This window comes from Mastacembelus armatus, chromosome 17 (assembly GCF_900324485.2).
Source record: "Mastacembelus armatus chromosome 17, fMasArm1.2, whole genome shotgun sequence".
Classification (NCBI taxonomy): domain Eukaryota; kingdom Metazoa; phylum Chordata; class Actinopteri; order Synbranchiformes; family Mastacembelidae; genus Mastacembelus; species Mastacembelus armatus.
This window is the reverse complement of record NC_046649.1, coordinates 18,461,447-18,487,653: the sequence shown is the minus strand read 5'-3', so window position 1 is coordinate 18,487,653 and position 26,207 is coordinate 18,461,447. Positions and strand designations below refer to the sequence as shown.

Below are 26,207 nucleotides of genomic sequence, written 5' to 3'. Positions count from 1 at the left end.
AACCTTGGATACTAAATATTAATTTTCATAGAACACGTATCATTTTATTTTCTTTATGGTGTTGAATGATAACGTGGCCATTGTTTGGTCTTTACCTGTCTGTCAAACCATTGTTGCAGGTTGGGACCCTGCAAATGCAAAATGGCATGAGTGATGGATTCCTCTTTTATTTCAAAGGCTTTTCATCTGTTGAAATTGTGTGTATGTGTTCATGTTCAGACATATACGTGTGCTCATGAATCCATTCTTCATGTTTGAGTTTGCATGAATGGCACAATATTTATGTGCCATACGTTTAGAGGTTTTAAATAACCTAATTGATGCTGAAAGTGGAACATTAAAAAACTAGTTAGCTGAAAACCTCTGTCTGTTGGTTGTATTTTAACTTTAAAATAATTAGTCCCTATATAGGTGAAGAAAAGATGTGATACAGTCAAAATATTATGAATAGCAACCTCATCTACATTAGAGCTTCTGCTGCATGATTTTTGCTATACATTACAGCAGTACAGTAATGTGACTATTTAGATATCTTTTCAAGCTATTAAACTATTTCTTCCTAGCCTAACCCATGAGCACTCAGCCCCTTATCAGTTATTCAAGCAAGAGGCTAGCTCATAATTTGTGGTTATTTCCTTTTAGCCGTGGAAGCAGCCTTCCCCAACAGAGAGAATAATTTCATGTCCCCCTCCTTTTGATTCTTGCAAAGTGATGCACTCTGTTGCAAAGCTTGGGGAGATTTCCTAATGAGAGCTATTAACAATGCTGAAGTTGGTTTGTGTTTTTGAATGCATCCCTGTGTGTCCAAGTTGTTTCTCCAGTGTGCCAGGGGGAAACTATTAGAATAATAAAATGCTTTATTAGAACATGTGAAAAATATTTTTTGTGAGAACTGTGAATTTAATGAAGCACTACACAGAATCATATGTTGTTTTTGTGTGGCTGGAGTCTAATACATATTGACACTGAACATCCAAAAAGCTTAGTGCATTTGAAAAGCAGTTGACACTTTTTACTGTAGTGAGTCAGACTACTTATCTTCTTGAGTGCTAGCACCTTATCCTCTGTGTGAGGCAGAAATTTATTGAGGGAAAGCATCTGGAAGGTTGTCTTGTCAGAGACAAAGTATAGTCTCCTCAGGTTGGGAGAGACTGCTCTGTGAGGCTTTTATTAGGAACCTCTTGCTGAAAGTTTTTCAGATTTATCAAAGTCTCCTCAGTACAGAGTGTACTTACTCCATCCAAAATACTGCAGAAAGTAGTGTCCCCTATTGGGTTGTATTCTTGCCCAGTGTTTGTGTGCAAGTTTCTTCTCTTTCTGCTTGAATCGACATCAGGTCTCTCTTGATTTTTCCTCTCAGAAGGAATACCTGTTTTAGAATAAAAACCCAACCTGAAACTCTGAAAAAAGCCAAAATGTAACACTGTGTTGTTAATCTGTCTGCATATTTTTACCATTGGGTGGTGTATTTTTATTCTCTTAAAATTACTGGGTCAAACATAGAATGAAAAAAAATGTTTTACAAACTTTCCAGAAGAAATACAGAACAGTATACATTGTAGAGATAGGTTGTGTCTTTGTGGGTATGTTGGCATTAGCCTGTGAAATGTAACACTGCTGAACAGCTGGTTACAGCACACCAGCATTGCTCTTTGTCCACGCTGACTTTTCCTTGATTGGGAAACTTACAAGGCTGCTTTCTCAGTTAGTCTTCACATTCACAGAAGTTCTCATGACTTTTTTTTAGTACCGTATTTTCCAGACTATAAATCACACCAGAATATAAGTCGGTTTTAGCAAAAACAGCCATGTTGAATAGATAAAAACATATATAAATATGGAAAATATGGTAACTTTAAGGGAAAGATTTAAGAGATTTGTGTTGTGTGCCAGTGCTAAGGTGTACCAATATGCTCCAGACAGGAATCCCAAGGAACTGATCACTGATCAGAAGACAAATGGAGACAGGTGAGAAAAGAGGTAAATTGAACTATGCAGGCTGAAGAGTAGGGAACGAATAGCGTTGAAGGTCAGACACTAAGACATCCATATCATTGATTGCCAACATACCCTTTGTAGTTGCACAGAGCCAAGTCTCCTGTCTTGGCTCTGTTGTATGGCTTGCCACCTACTTAGTGCTGGAGGCACAACTATTACTCCCCAAGGGAACTGTGCAAAAATTAAGCATGCAAGATTTAACAGTAAAAACGATGCTAAGTCACTAGCTCTGCACCTTTCACAAACATTACTGCCTTCTGTATTTCATATTTCACCTCAAGGCGACTTCTTTTTTGCTTTAAGTGCTACCCACATACCCCTTGCCAAGTGCAGAATGCAAGGAAGGCAGTGTGTGGAGAGGTTCAGGGAGCGCAGGGGGGCAGAGGGTAGAGAGGGGGCACAATGCTGTAAAGTGCCTCAATGTTGCTTCATTTCCCCGTTTTAATTGGGCTATCTAAATGCATCCCCGGTTTGTCAATACCCGCCGGGGTCCCAGATAAAAATGATTTGTCTCATGCATTCTGCGGCATGCTCTGCTGTTCCCCTTAGAGAGCAAGCCCCGCCAGTCATCAGCAGCAGAGTGTAATGGAGAGTGCTCGTTGTTTTTGATTTTCATCGAGTAGCAGGAAAATATGTGCCTTCATTTCTATCACTCGTCTTAGTTTTATTTCTTTTTTTCTATACTGTCCCTTTGCTTAACTAAAAAATCAGTATGGGCATGCAGGCACACACATCTATGGACAAATATACAGACACACATACACAAATCCACGTTCTACACAGAGACATATATCTCTACAAGCACGTACACATGCCGGCATTCACTGAAGGTCAGCACTGTGAAGCCAATCTTATCTGTGTTTTTATGTGCTCTGTTTCCCGCTGTCCTTGTCTTTTTCACACCTCTTGTTGCCATGTGCCATCACCTTCCCTCTCAGTGCTGGAGCCAGTGTTATCTGCAGACAGTTCTAAGAAATATTCAGGGCCAAAAGTACGCTCTTGGTGTTTGGACTATTGAGAAGAAGTATGATGCTTGCACAATGTTTGACATACATTACTTTCCATGTTAAAAATTACCAGATATTCAGTGCGAGCGCTGCTGTTTTTGTGCTTGAAAGCAATGGATGATAATTTGGTAGCTTGTGCTAAGAAAATGACATATACTGACATATGGTATCTTAGATGTATGGGTCCACATGCTCACTGCATGGCCTGAGCTATCCCTGTAACTTATCCTGTAATAGGCTGGGGTTAAATTCCACATTGATTATTTGTACCTTTAACACATTTGTAAATAATGGTGTTATTCATATGTGTGATATAGGCCCCAGCATGACTGGAGGTTCTGGAGATCATTTCTGGATTCTGGAGATAAATTAGCTAACCAACATTAGTTGTAGGTAAACCTCACTAAAGTGTGAAGTGGACTGGGACTTCTAAGCTAACAGGTGTTGCCCAGCTGTGCTTTTGGATGTGATGACATAGTGCAAGTCTTAAGAGCCCATCAGCAGCGGCACACTGACTTTCACAGAACACTGTTTACAACACAGGTCAGCATTTTTTCACTGGCATGCAGCCAGAATTGAGTTCATGAGTGACCCCTCTGAATGAGGATATTGAATGGCATTTAATGGATGTTTTTATAATTTCATTATTATAGATAACGCATAATAAGATGTGGTTCCAGCAGCACAGATAGCAATGCAGCATATACAGTACATTCAATACACACATCATTCATTCAGTGCTGTATGCTCTTCTGACCCTCGACCAAGAAACTTATTTTCTTACCTCAAAGCTGAACCTTGTTAAAATGTTTGGCAGTTGTTAGACGGGGCAGACAGTTATATTGATAAAGCCTAGGGCCAGTGTGATTTATCCCATCCTTCAGCAGCCAGCAGAATTTTCCATCAGATGATGACTGTAGCTTCCACAGAGAAGCTCAGGTGTCTAACTTAATCCAAGTGCTCTTCACCTGCAGATAACCCTGGTGTTGCACAACTGATTTTGTACATGCAGCAAAATGAAGCTTGTAAAGCCAGAAACATTGATTTTGCAAAATTTAGCTAGATTCTATTAACTGGGTATTGTTAGCAGACTGGCTTAAGTCAGGGAGATAGTGGCTCCTTTAGACTAAAGAGGTTGTCAGCCTTTTGTCAGACTAATGGAATGAGTGGGGGATGGGTCCCTGTCACAGTGTTATAAATTCTCAGACTAGGTAGGGGGTGTTTCCAACTCTATTGAAGCTCTTGGGAGGGGGGGTTGGGGGTTGAAGCAAAAGATAAGTCCTAAAACTGAGTTACAAACACTCACTTGAGGCAACGTTTTTAATCTTGCATAGGGGGTTACTGCTCACTTCCATCTGTGTCTGAGTTTTACATTGCACTAAAACGAGATTACACAAGAGATGAAATGTCTCATGTTGTGCAGCCGACACACTACACTACATTACTGTAGCTTACAATTAATTTGCTCTCCCACTCTGCTGTTAAGACCACCAGCTGATAATCTTTACTTCTGCTTTTTACTGCTCTCTGATTTGTTCAAGGATTTGATCACAGATAAATGTGACATTTGAGTTGGCGCAGACTGTTTATACCCACAAATACACTTTTTCTTCTTCCCTCAGGGGTATGTGGGTGTAATAATTACTCTTGGGAAGGTTCCTTCAAACTCTCATGAGTATGCAAAGGATGAGAGGTTTCCAAATTGTCCAAATTCTTGTTCTCTTTGCAGAGAGTTGTGATGCAAATTTGGGCATAGTTTTTATTCATGGGGCATGTAGGAGTTCCCTTTTTTATTAATATTCTTGCACATACAGCTGGAATATATTTATATTTTTGGCTGTACAAATTGAATTACTTTTTAATCAGATGACCCAAATCCCATTTGTTCTAAACTAGAAGTAAAGTTAAAGATAAAACAGTTCTTTCTCTTGCTCAAAAGTCTGTTGTGTGCACAGATCTGTAGCCTCCAGTAAAATCTGACTGTCTGCCATTGTTAACAACAAAGTGAAATGTAGAACACATCGCTTTTCGCCATTTCCTTCAGCAGAGTTTGAGCCTAGAAGAAATTCAACAATTCAGCTTAGTAGAAAATGCTTTTTAGAACCTGAATCTTTTGTTATGTTCTTTAAAGTATTGTAGTGTATCAGCATTACCCCCCTGATTGTTCATCCAAATCACAGTAGCCAACAGTTCTCAATGTTTATTTACCTTTTTAGGAAGTATTAACATATTATAATATAGTTGTTGTGTGTACTTTAAATATTAATCTAAACCTTATATTATGTATGGCCTTATCTGAAAACATTTGTCTTGGTCAGGGCTTGCTGCATCAGCAATGCCACTGATATATTTTTGTTAAAAAAGGGGGCAAAACATAGTTAAAGCCCTGCTGGATGAGTCAAGTCCACACAGTAGTATTGGGATAAATGAGCAAACCTCTCCCCAAGGTCCCCGAGGCTCTGTGATCTATTAAGGCACTGCCGTCTTGGATGGTGAATCTCAGAGAGCAGGGGGAATATTTGGGGAAGAGAATGGTTGTGCTGACATCCTTTCTCAGTGCAATCCCTTGTCCTTGTAGGACGGAAGAGAAAAACAGCACCAGAGGCTGACTTCGCTGTTCCTCTGAGCTGCGTCATAAATCCGACTGAACATTTCTGAACATCTGTTGTGGATGATTAGCTCCGTGGCTAGCAGAGTTTGACCAAAGGGAGAGAGCCAGTGTGTTTGAGAGTTGTGTGTGTATGTTCAACGCCTTGCTGATTTAAGAATGAGGATTTTGCATATTTTTTTTCTTTCCCCTTCTTTAGAAAGGGGTAGAAAGGCCGAATTATTTTTGAAACAGTTTCATTATCCAAAAAACATGTTAGTGGATGTGTTATATTGGCACAATCCCCTGGGAATGCTTGTATGTTTCAAGGTCACACTTTGAGTTTTGGTGATAATGACATGGCAAATTGATTTTGAAATACATGCAGGATTTTCATTAAAAGTAGAATCAGGGATCTTGGACTTGTCAGATAGCCTGTTCTCAGGTCTGTGATAAGACACCATTTGAGCTTCTATTAGGTCACACATTGTGTCCCTTGAGGGTGGCCAATCGATAAGCAATAACAGAGTCTCTAAGCTGCAGAAATACATAACGTCACGTGTACCTGGAACCTTTTATTTTTCTATCTGCAGGTGCACTGAAAACATTGTCTGTCATTGGTCAGGATTCAGAAAGGTAAGGCTCTGCAGCCTCCTCCCTCTTCACAGTGAAATTTGACACCAGTGACATCATATGGTGGGCTTGGCTTCTCCCGGGCAGTCCATGAACACCCGCTCAGTGTGTGAACCAACTCTGCCTCTGAAGGATCTCTCCCCAAACCACATTGCGCTATAGCCACAGCTGGAAACATATTGCTTGGGCACCAAAAGACAGTTGGTTTAATGAAACACTGCGAATGGAATAACTGAGCAGGAACTGGAGACTACTTTCTCTCATACACTCTTTTTATAAAACATTGTGCAGGGATACTCTTTCGTGGATACCACTGGATTTTCTTTTCTAGGATTTGGATACTCTCTCTCGCTCTCTCTCTTTCTCTCTCTCTCTGGAATAAGTACCTCACAGCAGAAAGGAATAAGAAGGTTTTATTTATAAGTGGACCTAACTGACATGCATAGGTAAGTGTGAAACTTGCTCTATAGGATTGTTGCAACATATCAGTAAAGAACACAGAAGTAGTTACTTCTTAAACAGGGAAACAAATGAGAATTTCATTTTTATTTTTTTGCACTATTTTTTTTAAACTGGCTGAGCTCTCTGGACATTGAACTTTCTCTGTCTGTATATCCCTGCACCAGCATGTTATCTTTCATCTTGGGATTTACCTATTTCAACTTCCTCAGTAAAAGTAACTAAATAAGTTGATGTGTTACACTTCAATGGTCAGGTATTTTCTTACTATTCTTTTGTTCTCTTGTCTTTTGTCCTTGCTCACTCTTGCTTGTTAAGCCAAAACAATGGTTTAACCTTGTCTTGGCTTAACTCTATTGGCTGACTCTCTGGCAAATTGCCCTGTCTGGTGCGAACCCTCCCCTACGTATTCAGAGGACTTTGAATAGAAGGGCCATAGAAGGTCCCTTAGCTACCGCTACTAAGGTGAGGCTCCCTGCCGTTCTACTGCATTAGGCCTACACTTAGGCCAAACAACCTGTTTTTCCAGTTGTCTATCTCTCTGAGTAATCTGGAGTGTAAAGTTTCAACGACAAAAATTCCAGTTGGAAGGCGACACTGAAAAGCTTTGAAATCCCAGATAACTCTAGCTTGGAACTTTAGGAAGTCACAAATTATGAATTTTAGCAAATGTTTAACCTGTTAGATATTCCTTGGATAATGTAATGTATAATTTTAGAATGTTTTTTCTTTTATCATGTCAACATATTATAGTTGAGAGACATTTTTTCTGAAAGACTTGACTCAAGACACTTTTTGTACCTTAGTTTTGCCAAAGGGTAACAAGCTCTATGTGCCCCTTCTTGTCTTTAAACTTTTGTTGCTTTTTTATATATTCATAAGAAAAAATTTTGTTTTTGGCCTGACTTCATCTTGTTCTTGGTTACAATAAACATGGCAGTAGTTGCACAGTGCATTTGTTACTCAATACAACGAACTGGAGTCAGTGGGAAAAATATTGTTTTTGCAACCTGATCTTTTCTGTCAAAGCTGTCCTCAACTATCAGTGAATACTGTGTATCCAAGATGTCAGTGTCTTTGAGCTTGGCCTTTGAAATGAGTAGATTCCCCCCAGGGGTCTGTCTTACTGCAATGGGAGCTTCATGTTTTTGCTCTTTGTTGCACTCTTGGTGTATTTTGGAAATTTTCATGTTAATGATTTGGTTGTGCAACTCTCTCTGTAGAACTCACCATTGGTCTTGAAAAAAATACCTTGAAGCAAACTCAAGATGAAGCCTACTGTGGAAAAGTCTGTCCAGCTCAGTAGTATAAACAAGACAAACAACTGTCCGCCATGGTGATTTGTTCAAACAGAGCCACACTAGGTGACCTATAGGTCGTCCTCCTTCACCTCCACCATGCAGGCCACTGACCCTTCATTCCACGTCTACAATTCTAATTCAGTCACTTCGTCACCAGAAATGTTCCAGAGAAGCATTAAAAGATGTCTAGGATGTGACCTGAGGAAATAACTGTGGCCATTTGTGTGCCACCGCTCCTTAATTAGATTCCCTGACCAAACATACAAAATATCTTCCACTTTAATGACTGCTTTAGCTAAGGTGTTTCCTTTTGCATAAATTACCCTGTGCGGAACAGTCAATCACTCCATCTCTCTCCCCACTGGATTTCTTAAAAGTAATTATGGCCTGAGCGTATGGATTTTTCCATAGAACTTGATTTCTCATCATAGTTGAATTGGGTGATGTGTAATGGCCTGTTGACGCATGATGGATCTGCTTAATCACTCTTGTCCCAAATGGGACATGAAAGAGGTTACTTACAATCACAGATCAATGTCTGCCAAGGCAATTGTGTCAGTGAAGCCAGCCATTTGTCTATGACACATTCTGTAAATAGACAGAAAGCCTACTTGCTTGTGTTAGGGTGCTGGTGTTCAGAGCTTTGTTGTAAAATCTACATTGTTGTGCTGTTTTGGTTTCAGACATTAAAGTACCAGTGTAGGAGGGATTTTTCATTTTGTGTCAGGAGTTGCTGCCTGATGGTGACAAGGTCATGAGTAGTTGTTTTATGATGACAAGGCCTAATTGTCGGTCTTCTGTTCCATGCTAAATAACATGTTTATGCAGTGAGGGGTGAGTGTGCCTGATACATTCTGCCTAATGTGCCATGTCAATCAGCGTTCAGCGCCTGTGCTGTGTTAGCTGTGCTGATAGTCACTTTCTGGTCTCAGTTGTGACACTTCTTTCTTGCAGATAGTCCCTCATTCATTGTGACAGGTGCTGAGGAGAAGGTTTAGGAAAAAAATAGCTTCTTTACCACTAAAATCACTAGTGTTTTGACAAGAGCGCTTTACCTCAGCTGCCCCAAGCAGAGAGCTCTTTTGATTGAACTAGGTCTGTGCTAGTGCTTTGACATCTGCACAGGCTTGCTAAACACGTTAAGTTTTTGACATGCGATCGTATCCGAATAAGCAGACAGGTTTATTTTTAAGTATGGCAATGTTATTTTTGTTGCCAATTAGGGATGAATGTAAAAACCCTGTAAAAGCTTACTATCTCTGACAATGCAGCTTAGCTTATTGTCCCTTTAAAGTGAATCGAAAACAAGTGCACCCTAGTGCTCAGGCTTGGATTATATCTATCTCCCTTCTCTCTATGCTCTTTTTTACAGTATGTGTTCTGTTCTGCATTTTCAGTGTATTTACATTTTATGCCAAGTTATACCTTGCTATGGGTGTATTTTGTGTTCATAGCCCTGCACCTTCCATTTAAACCTTAGCTCTGTGCATTATAGCCATGGGTTTCTCAATGGGAACACAAATCCGCTTTGTCAGAGAGGACATTTCCCCCCTTGCACAAAACTCATTTCAATTCCACATCATCCCATTATCCTCCACATTGATTGAAACAGCATCCATTTTCAGGGGCAACTGCATTTTTTGTACTCTGGATGTATGACAAGGCCAAAGCTTATGCTTGTGAATATGAAATGTGCAGTGATGCAGGTTGGATACATACTGTGGCCATGATAAATATAAGATCTGCCATTCTTTAAGCTGTTTTTTGTTGCTGTGTTGAACACTGTGTTGTTCTGTTGTTTATTTCCATCAAATAGTATCAGTGAATTACACTATTGTGCACTGCTAATATCATATATCCTATATGGCTTTTTTTTTTTCAGGAGAAAACAAGGTCAGATTGTTGGTTTTTTTTTTTACCATTAAAGAGAATTAAAGGTCATAGCTTTATCTTGCTCTTGAGCATCAGGGGATAACTGATGTTTTGCACTGCAGTAAAACAAATAAAAGTGAATAAAGACTTGATTTATTTGATGCTTGGTTCTGGGAGTATAATCATGTGACTGATTTATCCCTCTGCTGCTTTTTTGATCAGCTTCCCAATTTCTTCAAATGTTTGGCTCTAACTCGACATTTTGCTCGACTACTTTATCAGCCCTCCTGTCACTTCCTCCAAAATTATGACTTCTTTAACAGTCCACTGCTGCTGATCTCATACACGTGGGATTGGCCTCTCACTATCATCACGTAATGGAATAACAAGTTTTCAGTCTTGGTAGCTAATACACAGTATTGGACATACTCATGCAGTTGTAGCATTTGCGAGTACAGCAGATGTGTTGCATCTTTAACAGTAAAATGTATTCAGTGTCAGTATAACACTTGGCTTTTGTTCATCTCGCAGTTCATCCTCAAACACAGGCAATGAGTTTTCCTCCTGCAGAACTCTGAGGTCCCTGGCTTGTTTCGGGAAGATGGATGGAGATTCATTTGCTTTCATTATAATGCCTGACTTATTTATAGCCTGCCTGAGCAGCGCCTGTTGGCCCACTGTGGCCCTGTAAGGATGCTGGGGGCTGAGGCGTTGATGAAACATTCCTGTGTCCTGGGGGTATTCTCTGAGGAGAGCACTGCTTGTTTAAGGGAGGGCAGCAGGGTGACAATGTAAGAACCATGGGCAAGGCCACTGAAATCTAATTCCACCAGCCCTGCCTAGCTACAGCATTCCTGTTTGAGAGCTTTCCCCTATCAAGTCTTGCACTGTGTGGTTGTTGGGCTCTGTAATGATACCATGTAGCCCACCAACATGGGATAAACATTATAATGGAATCTGGCCCTAAAGTAGTCACCACAGAAAAGGGGAAGAGGGAAGGTCTAAGAAAAAATAGTTCCCCTGAAACACACTTTCATATTTTACTTATGCACAGCTTGGAGTTTGTGGGTCCACAGCACCAATCCCAAACCTTTATCTGGATCTCCCCCTTCAGCCTCAGAGATTACTGCTTCACAACCCTGGAGCGGGGATGCTGTCTGCCTGGTAATTTGATGGCTAATCCCCTGCCTCTTCCCTACAAATCTCTTCCCTGATAAAGGGGTTGCTTCTACATTAGTAAACATGGGAGACTTGGCTGCCTTGGCTGACAGTCAGACAGGAGGACTGGTTAAGAAAAAGGGAAGGAGAGGAATAACCAGTTCCCCCTTTATAGTTCATAGGAAAGCCCCTGTGCATCTCCTGTAAGGAAACTCAACACTAAGTGCCAAGATGAATATTTAAACCACAGAAATGCCTTTAAACCCACTGGTAAGGTGATCTAATTTTATGTATGAGGTAAATAATGTATAGTACATTTTTGCACATGCTGTTTAAAGCATGAAGAAAATCCTCCTGCTCTGTCTTTTAGGAGAATAGTGGTTTGATGGTAATGTCTGTGTTTTACAGTTTCCATACAGTCCATTGTTCATGCACATTCGTTAGCTTTTTGACCTGAATCTGCTATAATAATCACTGTGCTACTGCTGCAGCTAGACACTATGGCTCACTTCAAAGGAATTCACTTCGTCAGATCATTCTTCACAGACTTACACAGACAGAAAATTGCTTGATTACAGGCCTCACAAGTGTTTTATTTGGAAGTGTTAGTCTGTGCCTGTTTCTCTTCCCTGTATGTTTGCTCACCTCCAGTGATGGAGCGTTAACAAAATCCCAAGCTTTGGAATCACAACTGATGCCTTGAGCTCAAACATACTCAACCAAGTTCAACAAGACCTGGCAAGATAGCATTTTTACCAGTCTATGGAATGACTTCAGCTTGATGACTGCAACATTGGCAGTGATGGCTTTTCATTTGTGGACCTGACAGTGGCACTTTAGGTGTCAGAGTGGATCTGGTGGGGTGAGTGACAGGTCCTGTCCCTACATGTCTTGCTGTATGTGTAACAGCCTGGTGTTCAGTCTAATCGTTGTCAGACAGTGAAAGGTCCTGTCCAGAAGAATTTGGTGAGATCTCTGTTTTCAGCAGACCACAGATCAGACAAACATCATGAATATACAAATGGACTTTGTGCATTTTTGACTTCTGTAATCATGTTAACAAGTGCAAGCACTACACTTTTCACTCTACTTACAGGTGACAACTTACAGTATATTAGTTATAAAAAGTTTGATGATAGCACTAGTTCTGTGATATTTCAGATTCTTATTCATTTTTATTCACCAAGCCTGAAGTGACCTTTTTTTTTTTTTGTTCTGATTTGTTTTCTGAAGATCTTTACTTATAATGTACATTCATAGAACACATTCATAGAACACTTGATCTAAATAATAATTTACTTGATTGAATGTATATGTACTGGCATTTAAGAAAACTGGGAAAGCTGTAGTCTAGATCTGTTTATAAAGTGGATTCTGAACTGTCTGATTAGTCAGTAAAACTTATGACTCACAGTTGAACTAGACTTTCTCTGACTGGATGTGGCCAAAATATCTTTGTGTGTGTGTGTGCTGAATGTGTGTCTTATGCATATGTCTTGTTAGCCAAGCTACACAACAGTGACTCTACACTGGTGGTAATTGATAGTCTGGAGGCTGTCTGAGCTGCAGGTAAATCCTATCTGCAGCTGAACTGTGAGGGAGAGGGTGGGGTAGAGTTGAGCGTATAAATAAGTCTTTCAGGGAATAAGGATTTCAGAATAACTCGAGGGATAGTGCTGGGGGAAAAGGGACATGTAGAAGAGATAGTATAGCTGAAAGACAGGGTAATGGGAGAAATGTTTAATATGGCATATGTTTTCCCTTGCAGACAGTCAAAATTTCTTTAAGATAGCACAGGCTTAAATGTACATTTAGGCTGCTTTTTTTTTTTTGAAGAACATTGCACTGACGAACAGTCTTACTTCTTGTCTTTGTTCTGTATACACTGCTTGCCTTGTGCAAAAAGTTAAGTGCAGAGACTTAAATGTGGCGTTTGCCTCTTTTAAAACACTTCCATCAGTTTGACAGAGTGAAATTCAGTCCTATGCTTTTGCCAAAGAAATGTACTGTAGAGAGAAAGCAAGCGAGAACAAGGAGAGGGAGAGCATGGTGGAGAGAGATTGGTCCCACTGAGAGATTCATAGGCGGTAATGAGGGAGTTGGTGGAATGCAGGTCGTCGTGTTGTGGCTCCGGCCTGTCAGTATAATGGACCTTGCTAGTCAGCTGGTAATCAATTGTACTGTTCACACCCTCATCCACCTGTTGTTCTTCACTCTTCCTGACTGTCAACCTGCCACCAGGAGATTGAGGACGAAGTAGAATCTTCTCCCAGACGACAGATACAGTGCCCATATACTTTCTCATTACCTGAAAGGTGGCCTGAGGTGAGGTATAGAGGAAGCAGGTCTGGCACCATATTTCTGGATAATGCAACTTAATGAGAAAACCTCAGGAGTAGCGTTCTAATTAATTCATGTTAGTTTAAACCTGTCAACATTCAGCTGGTGTATTAAACTTGACTAGTGTTAAGTCTGTTTTTAGGGCTAGGGTACAGTACTGATGAAGTGTGTTTGTATCAGTCTATATAATTTCAAACTAACCAAAATGCCCATCAAAAGTTCTTTTGTCATATGATTCTTACCTGTTTTTCAGATTTAAAATTATTCTTGCTATGTGCAAAGACATTTACTTTACATTGATATAAAGAAAAGTACTTGTTCACATGTTTGAGAAACAGGAAGCACAGCATTAGGCAAATTTTCCTAATACTTCATTTAAATGATTATTCAAACATGCCAGGTTAGTAGTCGCTCTATTGAACAGTGATAGTGTTTTTTTAGGAGTACTGTACTTGTTTAATGAATATGGTCTGAGTTGAGACTCTCTGCTTCTCTTGCCCTTTATCAGCTGCCCCCTGCCTATTTCGCACTCATCTCTTTTACATTTTAAATCCTCTGGCCTCCGGAGAGCGATGGGGATATATGGTTCCATCTGTTCCAACAGACTGGCTCATAGCTCAGACAGAGAGAAAGAGACAGAGAAGGAGACATGACCGAGGAAAAGGAGGAAACAGGGGGATGAGAGAAACACAGACTGACAGAAAGATAGAATAGCTTATTAGAATCAACCTTTTTTTCACTAGTTAGACAGGACAGAGAAGCCGTCTGGAATCGAAGGCAGGAAAGCAGTTGGATGAGGACCTTGGGGATCATCTTTTTCCACATTTGCAATGGCAACTAACCCATGTAAAATCTGTTTGGACTTAACTGTTTCAGATAGACCAGTCTTGGCTTTACTTTGTGTAACATGTAGATTTTTTGTTTCAGAATGTCATGTTTGTGTGCCTTCCTCCTTTCTAAATAGAACCTTATGGTTTGCCTCAAACACCATCAGGTACAACATTTCTGTTTCCCACCATAAACACTTGATTTTATAGGAGGTGCTATTCCCTGCCCTCCCTGAGTTAGTCTAACCCTTCCCTGTGTCAACACTGGGGTTGTTCTTCTGTACCTTGGACCATAGGTGAATGTTTTCCCTGTATCTTTTACATGCTCTATTATAAGGTAGCAGTAAAACCATTGCGTCAATATACTGTTACATACAGCTTTAACTCAAGATAAACAAGCCCCAGTCCCTTCAGTATAGAATAAACGATTCATTTTGTGTCATGTACGCACCTCTGTGGTCAGTGGTTCTATACTGTAAGGAAATATTGTTGTTGAGATAAGTTTCTCAGAAGTGGATTTGACAAACAAATACAAGAAGATAATTTGCAGCTTTTAATATTACAGCCGGACAAGCACAGACCATCCACCAAGTGCCCATGAGTCATCATCTTTTTTTTTTTTTAAATATTAGTCCCTGGCTTATTTGAATTTTGTGTGAACAGCCAAATCCTAATTTCCGTCAAAATGTCACAGTAGCTCCATATGTGAGAAACTCACATATGGAGCTTGGTTTTGGTTAATCCGGTAAATTAAATGCTTGACAAATCAGATCAAATTATCAAAAAATGCTGCAAATACATTGTTGCTTTAAAGCTCATTGATTTGCAACATTTTCTACCATGACAAGATATATTAAAGTGATGAGAAGGGTATAGAAAAAGTCTCTGCTGGTCTCACAGTATACAGCCTCATGCAGACCAACCCTATTGCAAAGTATTATGGCAAACAATTAACAGTGCTGCTGCTCTGTCATTGAGGCCACAGCTTCTTTCTCATGTTGGCCTCTGGAGGGTCCTTGCTAGCCAAAGAGCTTCCTGCACAGGCCGTTACAGTTACTAATCTGGCCTGACACCAAGCTGATTTACAATACCCTCCCCCCTACCCTAAGCACTGACTGGGTAGAAGTAATTCATTTAGAACAGGGCAGACACCTGCTGAATAGGATAAAGCTCTCTAAAGCCCTCTCCTGTGTTCCTGTACAAAGTTAGGCCCCAGATTCTCACCTCGACGCCACCTTTACAAAATATATCCACTTAAACTTAAAGGCACAGTGAAGGTTTCTGTCCAATTTGGGCATTTTATTTGAGAAAACACACTTATAGTGTGTTTTTAGTTTGTATTATGTTCTGCATTTTCAGTGCCTTATTGTAGTTCCCCTGTAGCTTAATTTCAACTCTTTCCCATTGCTAAAAATCCGTTCATGATAGATCCGAGGATTGAGCTGAGCCTGAACAACTGCCTTTGTTTGGCCAGATATTGATCTATGGAGCTCTGTATTTGCCAGTCTTCCTGCTCACATGCCTTCGTTCTGTTTGTCTTTTACTGGCGGAGATGAGGCTTTCTGCCCAGGGGGTGGGGTTGAAGTCCTCTGCGTAGTGTGAAAGGGGGAGTTCTTGCCTTCTGTGCTGCCTGCCTAGTCATTTTATCGCGCCATCTGTCCACAAGCAAACTGTCAAGTGGTGACGTCTTAGCTCATCTTTCTTGCTTGACAGTGTAAATTTCCTTTTGATATATATGTGCATCTGCTAGTGAGAATGTATCACAGTTTATATTGCTAATTTAATGTTTGGCCATAACCCAGAAACATTCTTAATTATGCAGCAAGTCATTTGTACAACTCTCTTAAATGTAAACAAGCACAAATATATATATATATATTTCAATCTTTGAACTAAGCGAGGCTATTGGCTGCATAGATTTTTAGAGACCCTGAGCTGAATACAAGGCTTTGTTATTTTTGACATTTTGCATTAGTTTTAATTATGCCCTAGTTTTAATGAATTACAGATTGGCCTAAATAATAACAAACATTTTTTATATAACAGTAATCATAATAATGGTAATTCCTACAATTAAAATGCAATAAAATGTCAAATTAATTTAGACAGTGATGAAGCGAAATGAATAAACTCTGTGTATTAGTGACACTTTTAAAACTATTCCATCATAATTTTCAAGCTAAGATGGTTTGTATTTTATAAATATATCTCTGAATACTGTTGCTACTTCACAGAAAACAGTTTCACACACACTGGTCCAGGTATACACAGCATTTCTTTTATTTGATAAATGTCTGTTTTTTGATTTATTGCAGGCCCTTTGCCCAGCACTTTGTAACGCAAGCCATTTTCTCCATGCTCTGCAGCTCAACAACGCCAATAATCACTCTCCAATAAATTCAAATTGAAGTGGCACTCTGGTATGGTCTCTTCTACTCCGCGTAATACATATCAGTGTAATACAGATCACCTTTCATTCCCAGATTGATTTGCAGCTGAAAAGATTGGTAGCCCCCCAGAGGTGACTGTAAATCCCGGCTACAGTGGCAATTTATGGAGGTGCTCAAGTTTTGTTAAATGTTCGCTCAACCAGACTAAATGCCAATCGACATTGTATCATATGGATGAAGCCAAAATCTGATGGGCTTTACGTTCTGTTGAAAGGCAAGTTGGGGCCTGTGTCGGGACAGAAGACTGGTGCATTAGGTCCAACCCTCGTGTGTCACAGATTAGATCACAGTGCGTCATAGTGACTGTGTCTCACATTCTAAATGTGTGCATACATTTCACATGCCTGTAGAATTATACTTAATTATTGATGTGTCCTAAATTAACTACTTGATGGATTTCCTTTAGTCATCCACAGAGGCAGACACTTCATTCATGTGATTTATTACCCGAGTGCTTACATTGTAGGTCAGCGTAATCGGTGCTTTCTGCTTTCTGTTGCTCAACTTAAGAAAGTGCAGTTGTCTGTTATAAGCGTTCTTCACTCTGTCTTCTTCAAGGCAGTAAACAGTTAACAAAAAGTTAACAATTAACTCTGTGGAATCAGCTTGTAAACGGAAGTGCTGTAAAACTCACCAGGTCACAGGACATTACCCTTTGTTAGGTGAATTTCAATTCATGGCCTTGTCGCAGCCCTGTAAAGAAGACATGCACCATCAAATCTGTGGCTACAGCAAGGGTTTTGGAGTTGGAGGTAAAACCTAATTTGGTTACTTTACCCTTTCATTTTACAATATGGGGCTCACCAGCTTGTAGTAATTCTCCTGGGGCCTTGTGGTGTGCGTGTGTGTGTTCACCGCTGAGGTAAAAAAGGAACACAGACTCATGAGGGTAAACCTAGAACATGGAAAACTAATCAGGGGCCAAAACACTGTTGCTGAAATTCAGCTTGTAACTGTGTTTATGGAGCTGTTGCAGGCTGTGCCAACACAAACCTCTCCACTCTGGGTTTATCACCTCCAGAGATGGCCATGATTAGCGCCCCACGCTGCTAGCCATATATCTCAGCTGCCTCCTCCTGCTCAGGATGACCCATTAAACGAAGACGGAGAAAGGGAGAGAACATGAGTAGGAGGGATGGAAACGAGGGAGAGCAGAGACGCTACCAATAGTTATTATAATAGCAGCGTTTTCTCAGCCTCTTTGCTCTTTCTGCACAGATGTGTCTTCCATTGTCTGTTTGTAGACTACTATTATTGCATGGGTGGGCACTCCCTTACCACACACACAGGGGGTCATAAGTTGAGTGACAGGCACCTGATGTAGGCAGCAAACAAGCAAACAAGATGTGTGTATTTTTGTTAAATAGTCCCTCTCCCACTGAACTCACACAAAAGCCTTTTTGTCCTCCACAGCTGACTGTATGAGATGTTCACATTCCATTGTTCCCTGTTAATTACTTCACTAAACCTCTTAGACTTATGCCTATTATGCAGTGTATATATACTGTATATGTCATGGTCTGCATTACTGAGAAAACTCCCCAGACACTCAAAACTCCAAAGCTTCTTCCTGAAGTACTTAGAGGGTGGATGCGCTGATGAGTGGCTGGTCTATTAGGGGTATTTCTACTCCTGTATTGATCCAGTAGCCTTCTCCTTCCTTTCGTAGTGTATTTGTATTTAGATAAAATATTGCTGCCATAGAATCCTCTCTCTGTGCATGTATCTATATATAGTCACGGCAACTGGGCTATCAGTTTTAAGGCTGAAACGTTTCACCACCCATCCAGGTGGCTTCATCAGTCCAGTTGCGTTACGTTAATTTTATATATGTATATATAAAATTTTGACATCTTGACAAATTGGACAGACCCCTGGCTGTGCTATAAATTGTATATACCCTGGTTGCAGACCTCTGAATCACTGCCTACATCTCAAATTTGGTGGAGTAATTCAAAGTAATGAATTCAGTGGGGCTGTTGTGAATGGTTGTTCCTTAGTAGCAGCTATGCAGCCCAGGAAGCATGAGGATTGAATTTGTTAAACACAGCCTCCCTTTTGTTTCTTCAATGCATGTCCATATTATAAGTGATAATGAAGTGGAGAGAACCAACAAATGTTTGACACTGCCTCATTTATTATTTTCATATACTGGGACACCCTATCATGGGTAATCAGCTAATGGCGTAAACACAGTATACCTATTTTTAACTTAACTTGTGCTAACTTTACGCTGGTTAATATAGCCCCAGTCAGTCACTAGTCATTAGTGACAAAATTCAATCACAAAAAATGGCTGACAAAAAGGCAATGTCAGTCCAAACAGTGTTGTCTAGAATGCTGCAATGTTACTCTTACTGTTACACACTTTGAAATATGGGGATATGTTGTGGCATACTGTTTTATGAAGCATTAATTTAGTTTGTGATTGCTAATTCAAACTGTATTAATTTAGATCATCCTAGAGGTAAAATAATTTAGCTCCCAAATTCATCCTCGCTAATTGTTGTGATTATTAATTAGCATCTCAATTTCTGGTGCAACAATCTGTATGATCTTTTTAGCCATAATTATGCAGGGCTAACTCTTTCTCTCCTACTCACACACAAAAACCAGACTATAGAATTCAATCTTACCAAGACTGTAGGATTTGCATACAATCTCACAAGGGCAGACATCCACCCCTACTTGTTATTACTGTTTTTCTCTTGTTCTCCCACATAGCGGCAAACAGTGTCTCCCTGTGTGCAGAGACACTTGCTAAGATGATTTTGGATCATCCTGCACCGTTTCCACACTGATGCCCTGTCCTTCCCTCACTACCACCACCGCCACTTGCCACCAATGCACATGGTGGCAAGTGTTGTCCCATAGTATTTGTGTGCAGCTGGGAGGCACCAAGCTGCACTGCGATAAATAAGTAGCTAAATAAATAAAGAATAAACCTCGCTCTAGGAATTTGTCTCATTGAAGATGAAAAGCATCTGCCTCTCTCTGGCATCTGCTGTGAAAGATATCCCTTCACCGCCAAAGGTTTGGAGCACGGCGAGTAGCCAACTCTATCAGGCTCACTCGCTCTCTCTACCCGCCGACATGAACCAACGCAGTGCTGGCGTACATAAAAATGAGTGTCAAAACAAATTTGTCAGCCAACAAACTTGATGTGAGTTAGACTCATTTTGCAAAGCTAACTTGGGGTATTAACTTGAAATAAAAAATGGGGCCTAAATGTCTTTAATTCTGGTTGCAGGGTAGGGGTGTGATCCAGTTCTCTGGCACTGTGAGCATGTGTTTGACTGACTGCTACAGCTTAACACACCAACAATGAACTGCATTCTCATTACCAGCAAAGATGAAGACACAAAAGGAAGCTTTTTTTCTCAGTTTTACAATCATTTTCGCTGCACTTGTGGGTCTTTCTCAAAAATTTACATGCGGGGAGGAGATACAGATATTATTTGCTACAATATTCTTTGGGGGTAGATGCTGTTGGCTGTGCACAGGGTTTGGAAATACCTTGGATGCAAGATGTGTTGCATCAGAAATTCATTTAGTAGACATGAATGCCCAGAGGGAACATACATGTAAGTGACAAATGGTTAATCATTAGTGATACCTGTCTGAAACTTTGCCCAGGTGAGGCACCAGGTGACTCACAAACATTCCTTCACATCATTTTACTCAGCCATGCCTCTCTTTTCCTTTGCCAAGTCACTTGTCAAAAGATGTTAAATCAGAGTTCAGATGGAAAAAAACCCAACTCATTCTTGCTTTGCAGGGATCTCTACGTGATGGTTGTAGAGGCGTTGGATGTGTGCACTTTTTCACTGTTTCCACACATATTGAAATTAGCCTCATGAGTAATGGACTGTTCAACACCTCCATAGGCTTAAGAATGGAAAGTTTTTTTTCCACAGATACTGGAGGCATTGTGTTCCTGACACTAACTTATTTAGCTCAACTGAATAGACTAAAGCTGACCGGCCACCCAGCAAGCCTGAAGATATACCACGTTGCGAGCGCCCCTCTTTCTCTTTTCACGAATATCAGCAATCAGTATTGTTCAGTCCACCACTCTAAACTGGGCAGTGAGACTGAACAGACGAGCTGAGAACGGTTTCAATTCAATTCAAATGGGCCTCTTGTTAAAGCTTTGTACAGAGTCATTGTCAGGGAGCCCTTGAAGACAAAAGTAGACTTACTTTAAAACTTTTCTCATTTTAGTGCATTTTTTAAGTTCTTTGGAGATACTGCTTTAATTACATCAAAAGAGAGATATTTATCCTTACCATATTGTGGCCTGTTTTACAGTATTATGATTACTTGTCACAGATGGCCATGGGCTAGAGAATAGCCATAAGAAATTTAGTTAACTCAATTTATGGGGATACACAGTTACTTTGTTTATAATAGCATTAGACATTGAAACTGCAGGCTATAACAAACTGAAGGTCATTTATCTAAATCTTATCAGTTGGCTTAGTCATTTCCTGCACTAAAACTAATTCCTAACATGACAAAGAATGCATGTTTGAGGTCAGCTTTTGTTTTTGTGCCCCCACCTACTACTTCAGATGATTATGCAATGCTTTCAGCTTTGTAGATTAGTTAATTGTGGTTAATTTATGGTACACCTGCTGCTGCTTTGTTGACCAACCATGCCCCCCTTGGGGTGTGTTGTACGTTAAATGTTTATTTATGCACACATGTCATTCTATGAGAACATACCACTTTGCTGATTTGAACCCATCTGGAAGACACTGTTTCAATTTCTTAATGGCTAACATTATGTGGGAGGTGGTCCTTAGGGAGTACTGTTCAGGAGGTCCTCTGGGTTTTTAAATGATCCCTGTTTTGAGAGGATGGCTGAAGAGCGTAATCCTGCATCCTGACCTCTCCTTTGTTCTTGTTATTTCTTCCTGTGATTTCTCTTGTAGTGTTTGTTTTCCAAGTCCGCTGCTGATGTAGTTTGCGTGTTACATTCGCTTCACTAGTATTTTCCTCTGCCCCAAGCAGGATTTTATTGTGCGTATTGGGTGCCTTGTTGATCATGACCATAGATCTTAAGTGTTGTGTGCTGTTGTTTTCTTACAAGTATATAATATTTTTATCTCCTATGGTTCTGCTCTGCGGCTTGCTTTTGATATTTTTGCTTTAGTGTGTTATTATGCTCATTCAAATATATGTAAATATATGCTGAGTTTGAATACTAATGTTTCTTTACTCCTGCTCTGCTTGCTCTCCCAGGTGTTAGTCTTTGATCCTGTCAGAGTGGGACGTGTCTAGCCGGGGACTGAGGAGGGAGCAGTGCCAACTTGGAACATGGTGCCTAATATTCACCTGGCAGTGCCCCTTCTGCCCAGAGGGGGGGTGTTGTTCCTGCTTCTTCTCAGCTGCATGGTGTTCTCCTCTCTCGCAGACAGTAAGTAACCTCAGTCACACATGAAGCCCTGCCTTGCTTTCCTCACATTAAGCCTCATAAGTGTGGGAGTTTAAAAAGCACGTTCCTGGATAATATTTTCACATGTATTGGCTTAATGTTGTGATGCATCCTTTTTGTACACTATCTTTGTTCCACTGAAGATGAGTTAAACTGCCTGCATTGTTGCACAGTTGATTGTGTGGATACTCACAGAGAACAAGCTTTCATGCTGTGCTGTGTAGAGCTTCTATTAAGACAGAATATAGATTCTATTTACATGTGGTGAGTTTGGATTTTCAGCGAACAGTAATAGCACCTCATCTAATGCATGGCCCCAAGAACAGAATGCTTTAGCATTTGCACAAAAAATAAGCATATAGTGGGAAGCAGTAAAGCCTCAATGGCACCTGTGCTCAGCTGTCAGTCCGAATGACAGTTTTGGCTGGAAGAAGGCTCTCAGAAAGATGTGTCACCGTTGCTGCGCCTTTGGGTCTCGGGGGCACCCAAGAGGTACTGCCCTGCTGAACACAGGGTCAGGGACAGAATTTATTCAACACATGACCTCACCTATAGTGCAGTCATAAGGTCAGTATAATTCAATTATACCTCAATTCCGACCCTTCCCCCACCTGACCATGCCAACTGCCCTGTCCTTTCATAAATGGGTTCAGAAGGATCTGTTCTGCTGTACCCTTTGCCTTCTCTCACTCAGCCGTGTTATCATATTTGTCTCTTGTGGAGTGTTTTGCACAGTATCGGTGTGAACTGACCTTGTGGAAAAGTTTTGCACTCCTCTCTTTTTTGGTCTAGCAAGACTGTCTTTGTTCTGCTTGTAATATGATCACACCAGATCAGATTTTCACTGAAGCAGTAGTGCTGAAGTAAGTCTTAAAAAATGTGCTCCACTGCACTAAATTCAACCAATACTGTGGCATGTATTTGAAACCATCCCATTGGTACTGCTAGAATTATAGATTGTATGAATCACCGATGATTTTAAAGAACCTGAAGAACAAAAATAAATCTGTTTTTCATCCATCCACTATCTATACCTGCTTAATCCTATTTAGGGTTACAGGTATGAATACTTTTTGAAGAAATTAATTAAAAAACAGTGTTTTATTGTATGGATAACTGGTATAGTACCTTCGTCCATTTGACAAAACAAATGAAATGTGCCTTGTCAGTAATTTATTCATTAGTTATTCACCATGTTGACTTCTTATGTTTTGTTATGTGCCTGTGCTCTTCTATGCTCCTGTTTTAATTGCCACCTAGGGGATGAAAAAAATTGATTCAGTTCTAGGTGCTTTTCACTGATCAAGAAAAAAAAGTTATTTCAAGCACATTGATGGTGCCAAGATATTATTTAAATGCACTGAGTCAGATGGCCAGTGCTGCCCAGACATGGTGTCTTGATTTTTAAGCTATGTTGCTATTGTGCACATACCTACATTCACAGGTTAATGTTGCATTCATGCCATATTGGTAAAGATGGCAAGTGGATAAACAGTAGGCTGCTGAACACAAATCTTTTTTACTGTATTCAGTCTATGAATAATGTGGGCAGTGGTCTATGGCATCTCTACTTTTGTAAATCTGTCTCTAAAGCAAGATTGCCCAGGTCTTATATTTCACTAACCATATATTTTATGGATAAAAACAAAGAGCCAAGCATTTTAATTAACAAAGCTACTTTGCTGTGACAAGCTGGCACAAGCGTTTTACTTGAAAATATATAAGAGCTACAAGAAAATGTGGAATTTCATCATAAGAGGAAGACAAAACAAATAATAACTTGCAGAAAATCCTGGCTTTTGTCTGAGGTTAAGTGATGGCAGCAGTTTTATGTAAATATACATGGGAAAACTCCCAGACCTGCTATTAGCCAGACTGTAAAGCAAACAGACATAGAATTAAAATAAGACAGTTGGGGGGCAAAAATAACACCTACCACTAATGGCAGGGCTGTGTGTATTTGGTGCCTGTAATTTCTATGCAACTTAGTAATGTGAACTTGATAGTTCTGGTTTGACTTTCCTGTATTACAAGGCAGACACCAGACAGATATTATGGGTGGGGCGCCTGGCAAGTTTCTTATTACAAGGGTTCGGTTTGGTGTCCTTGTCTCTCCCTTTAAAAAGTTAAGGAAGCAAAGCAGCCACAGTTAGCAATCATGGACTGCAGTATGAACAGGGTTCTTCCATCCCCTTATGTAAAAAACATAGGTTCCTCTTATGGTTTACAGGGCATTGGTTTAGACTTTGTTGTCATATTGTTTGTTCAAATAATATTTGGCGGCACAAATGAGAGAATACACTATCCAATACACTATCAGTGCTATAACTCTGTGACATCATTGATATTATATCGTCATTGAGTAAGCACACAATGCAGTGTGATTACTCTGAGTGCTGATCACAGACGTCCCATCGATCCCAGGGGAGTTCAGCCTAATCAGCCAGCTTTCTATAGAGCCTCCTTGTACACAATAGGCCACTGGCTCACAAGGTCAACCTCAAAGTCACACATACCCAGTGTTTAAATGTAATGGTTATCTTTTTGTGGAGCTGTCATTGTGATTTATTTCATTGGTTATAATAAGCTTTTGATGTATGTGTCTCCTCTTGTACTTCTCATGTTATAATCTTGCGTGGCTTTTCCTGTGAGGGGTGGCAAGACCATTGAGGTCTCTTTGTACCCAGGTCTGCTCTTTTCACTCCAAGTGGCAGGAGGATTACAGTAGCACCATAATTAACTTAATAAGTTTAGTGACTTTTTATGTCAAACCACTGTCTAATGTCACAACACTTTAGTGGCTAATTTCTGCTCCCCTACCACTGCTAGATTAATTGCATTTTATTAGATGGGTAGATGGTTTGTTAGACATTGTGTTACTTTATTGTCCAGTGGTTAGACCAGAAAAAGGTTTCCAATTGGCAGGTGTGTTAAGTACACATGCCATCTTGGCTTAAGATAGAAATAACCCCATATAACCTTTAATATAACATACCTAACTAGAGCTTCGAGAACATAACAGCGCCTGAAAAAACTCTTCAATCCACAAATTGCCATGTACTGCATGAACCTATAAGACTAGCCCCACAGACTGATTTAGCAATTTCTAAATCTCATACAATGGACTGAGGTGATGGAAGTGCCAAAGAAGAGGGGGGGTGGGGCTCGAATTGGATTGTATTTTTAAGTGTCCATATGGTCACCCAGTTCAAAAACTGACAGGGATAGAAATTGATTCTTTTTTAATTAAAAGTAACCATATCCACCTTGGAGAGCTACTTGGAGAGTAATGCAGTTAGCACACAGCTGTGGTCCACACACATCATGCAGACAGACACGCAGAGAGTGGAGCTGAGGTGGAGGTAGAGCTAAACAAAAGAAAATGTGCTCACCGTCCACACACATCATACAGACAGGCACACTGAAAGTGAGGCTGGTGGAGGGAGAGCTAAACAACAGAAAATGTGCTCTGTGAAAGCACTGGCAGAAAGCAATTTATGTAAGAAAAACATATGCAAGATAAAGTGGAGGAATGCAATCTGGACATTGGAAAGATTCGATGGGAAATAGTTTTCATAAGCCAGTGCAGCAATGTCAGTATGGAAGGAGGAAAGGGTCATCGGAGGTTAATGATGTGAGATTAATAGTTTAATTAGGGAGCTCAATAGCAGAGCCAGAAGCAGTCACCCCAACCCTCTGCGGCGTCCCGGATTCGACAGTGCCACAGGATGACAAGAACCACCGGTGTCCTTCCAGAAAAGGGCAGTCGGAGAAAGACTGCTTAAATCTGTGTTCTTTGTCATGACTTTATTGACAAAAGATGCTTAACTTCCTTACTGTCACTATTTACTTATTCTCACTTAATATATTTGAATTGAAATTGAATTGAAGTAATCCAGTATTAAGACACATTCCTCACATTCAGAAGAGTTGATGTGGCTTTAAGTTGTGTTGCGAGGTAGCTAAGTTGTCACATCCTGATCATTGATCAGACTACTGAGACTGGAGAAATTCAAATTGACATAACTGAGAAACTTTAATTGGTTACTTTTGGAATATTCTCTAAAATGCATTAAAAGACATTTATCACAACCCAAACAGCTTTGTTACATAGTTGGATCTCAAGTGGGATCTG

At 40.2% G+C, this 26,207-nt stretch overlaps 1 protein-coding gene across 5 annotated transcripts in view; it reads left to right on the top strand.

Annotated features, from left to right (window-relative positions):
* Positions 1-26,207, top strand: part of LOC113133878 (receptor-type tyrosine-protein phosphatase F) — a 156,794-nt gene that overhangs the window by 32,204 nt on the left and 98,383 nt on the right. For 4 of the 5 annotated variants that reach the window (XM_026312884.1, XM_026312882.1, XM_026312883.1 and 1 more), the window contains exons 1-2: positions 6,343-6,671; positions 21,880-22,054. In XM_026312884.1, coding sequence (XP_026168669.1) covers positions 21,955-22,054 — 100 coding nt within the window. In that variant the 5' untranslated portion in view covers positions 6,343-6,671; positions 21,880-21,954. Of the gene's footprint in view, positions 1-6,342; positions 6,672-21,879; positions 22,055-26,207 lie in introns of those variants that run through there. The other variant, XM_026312881.2, reaches the window with a different exon arrangement.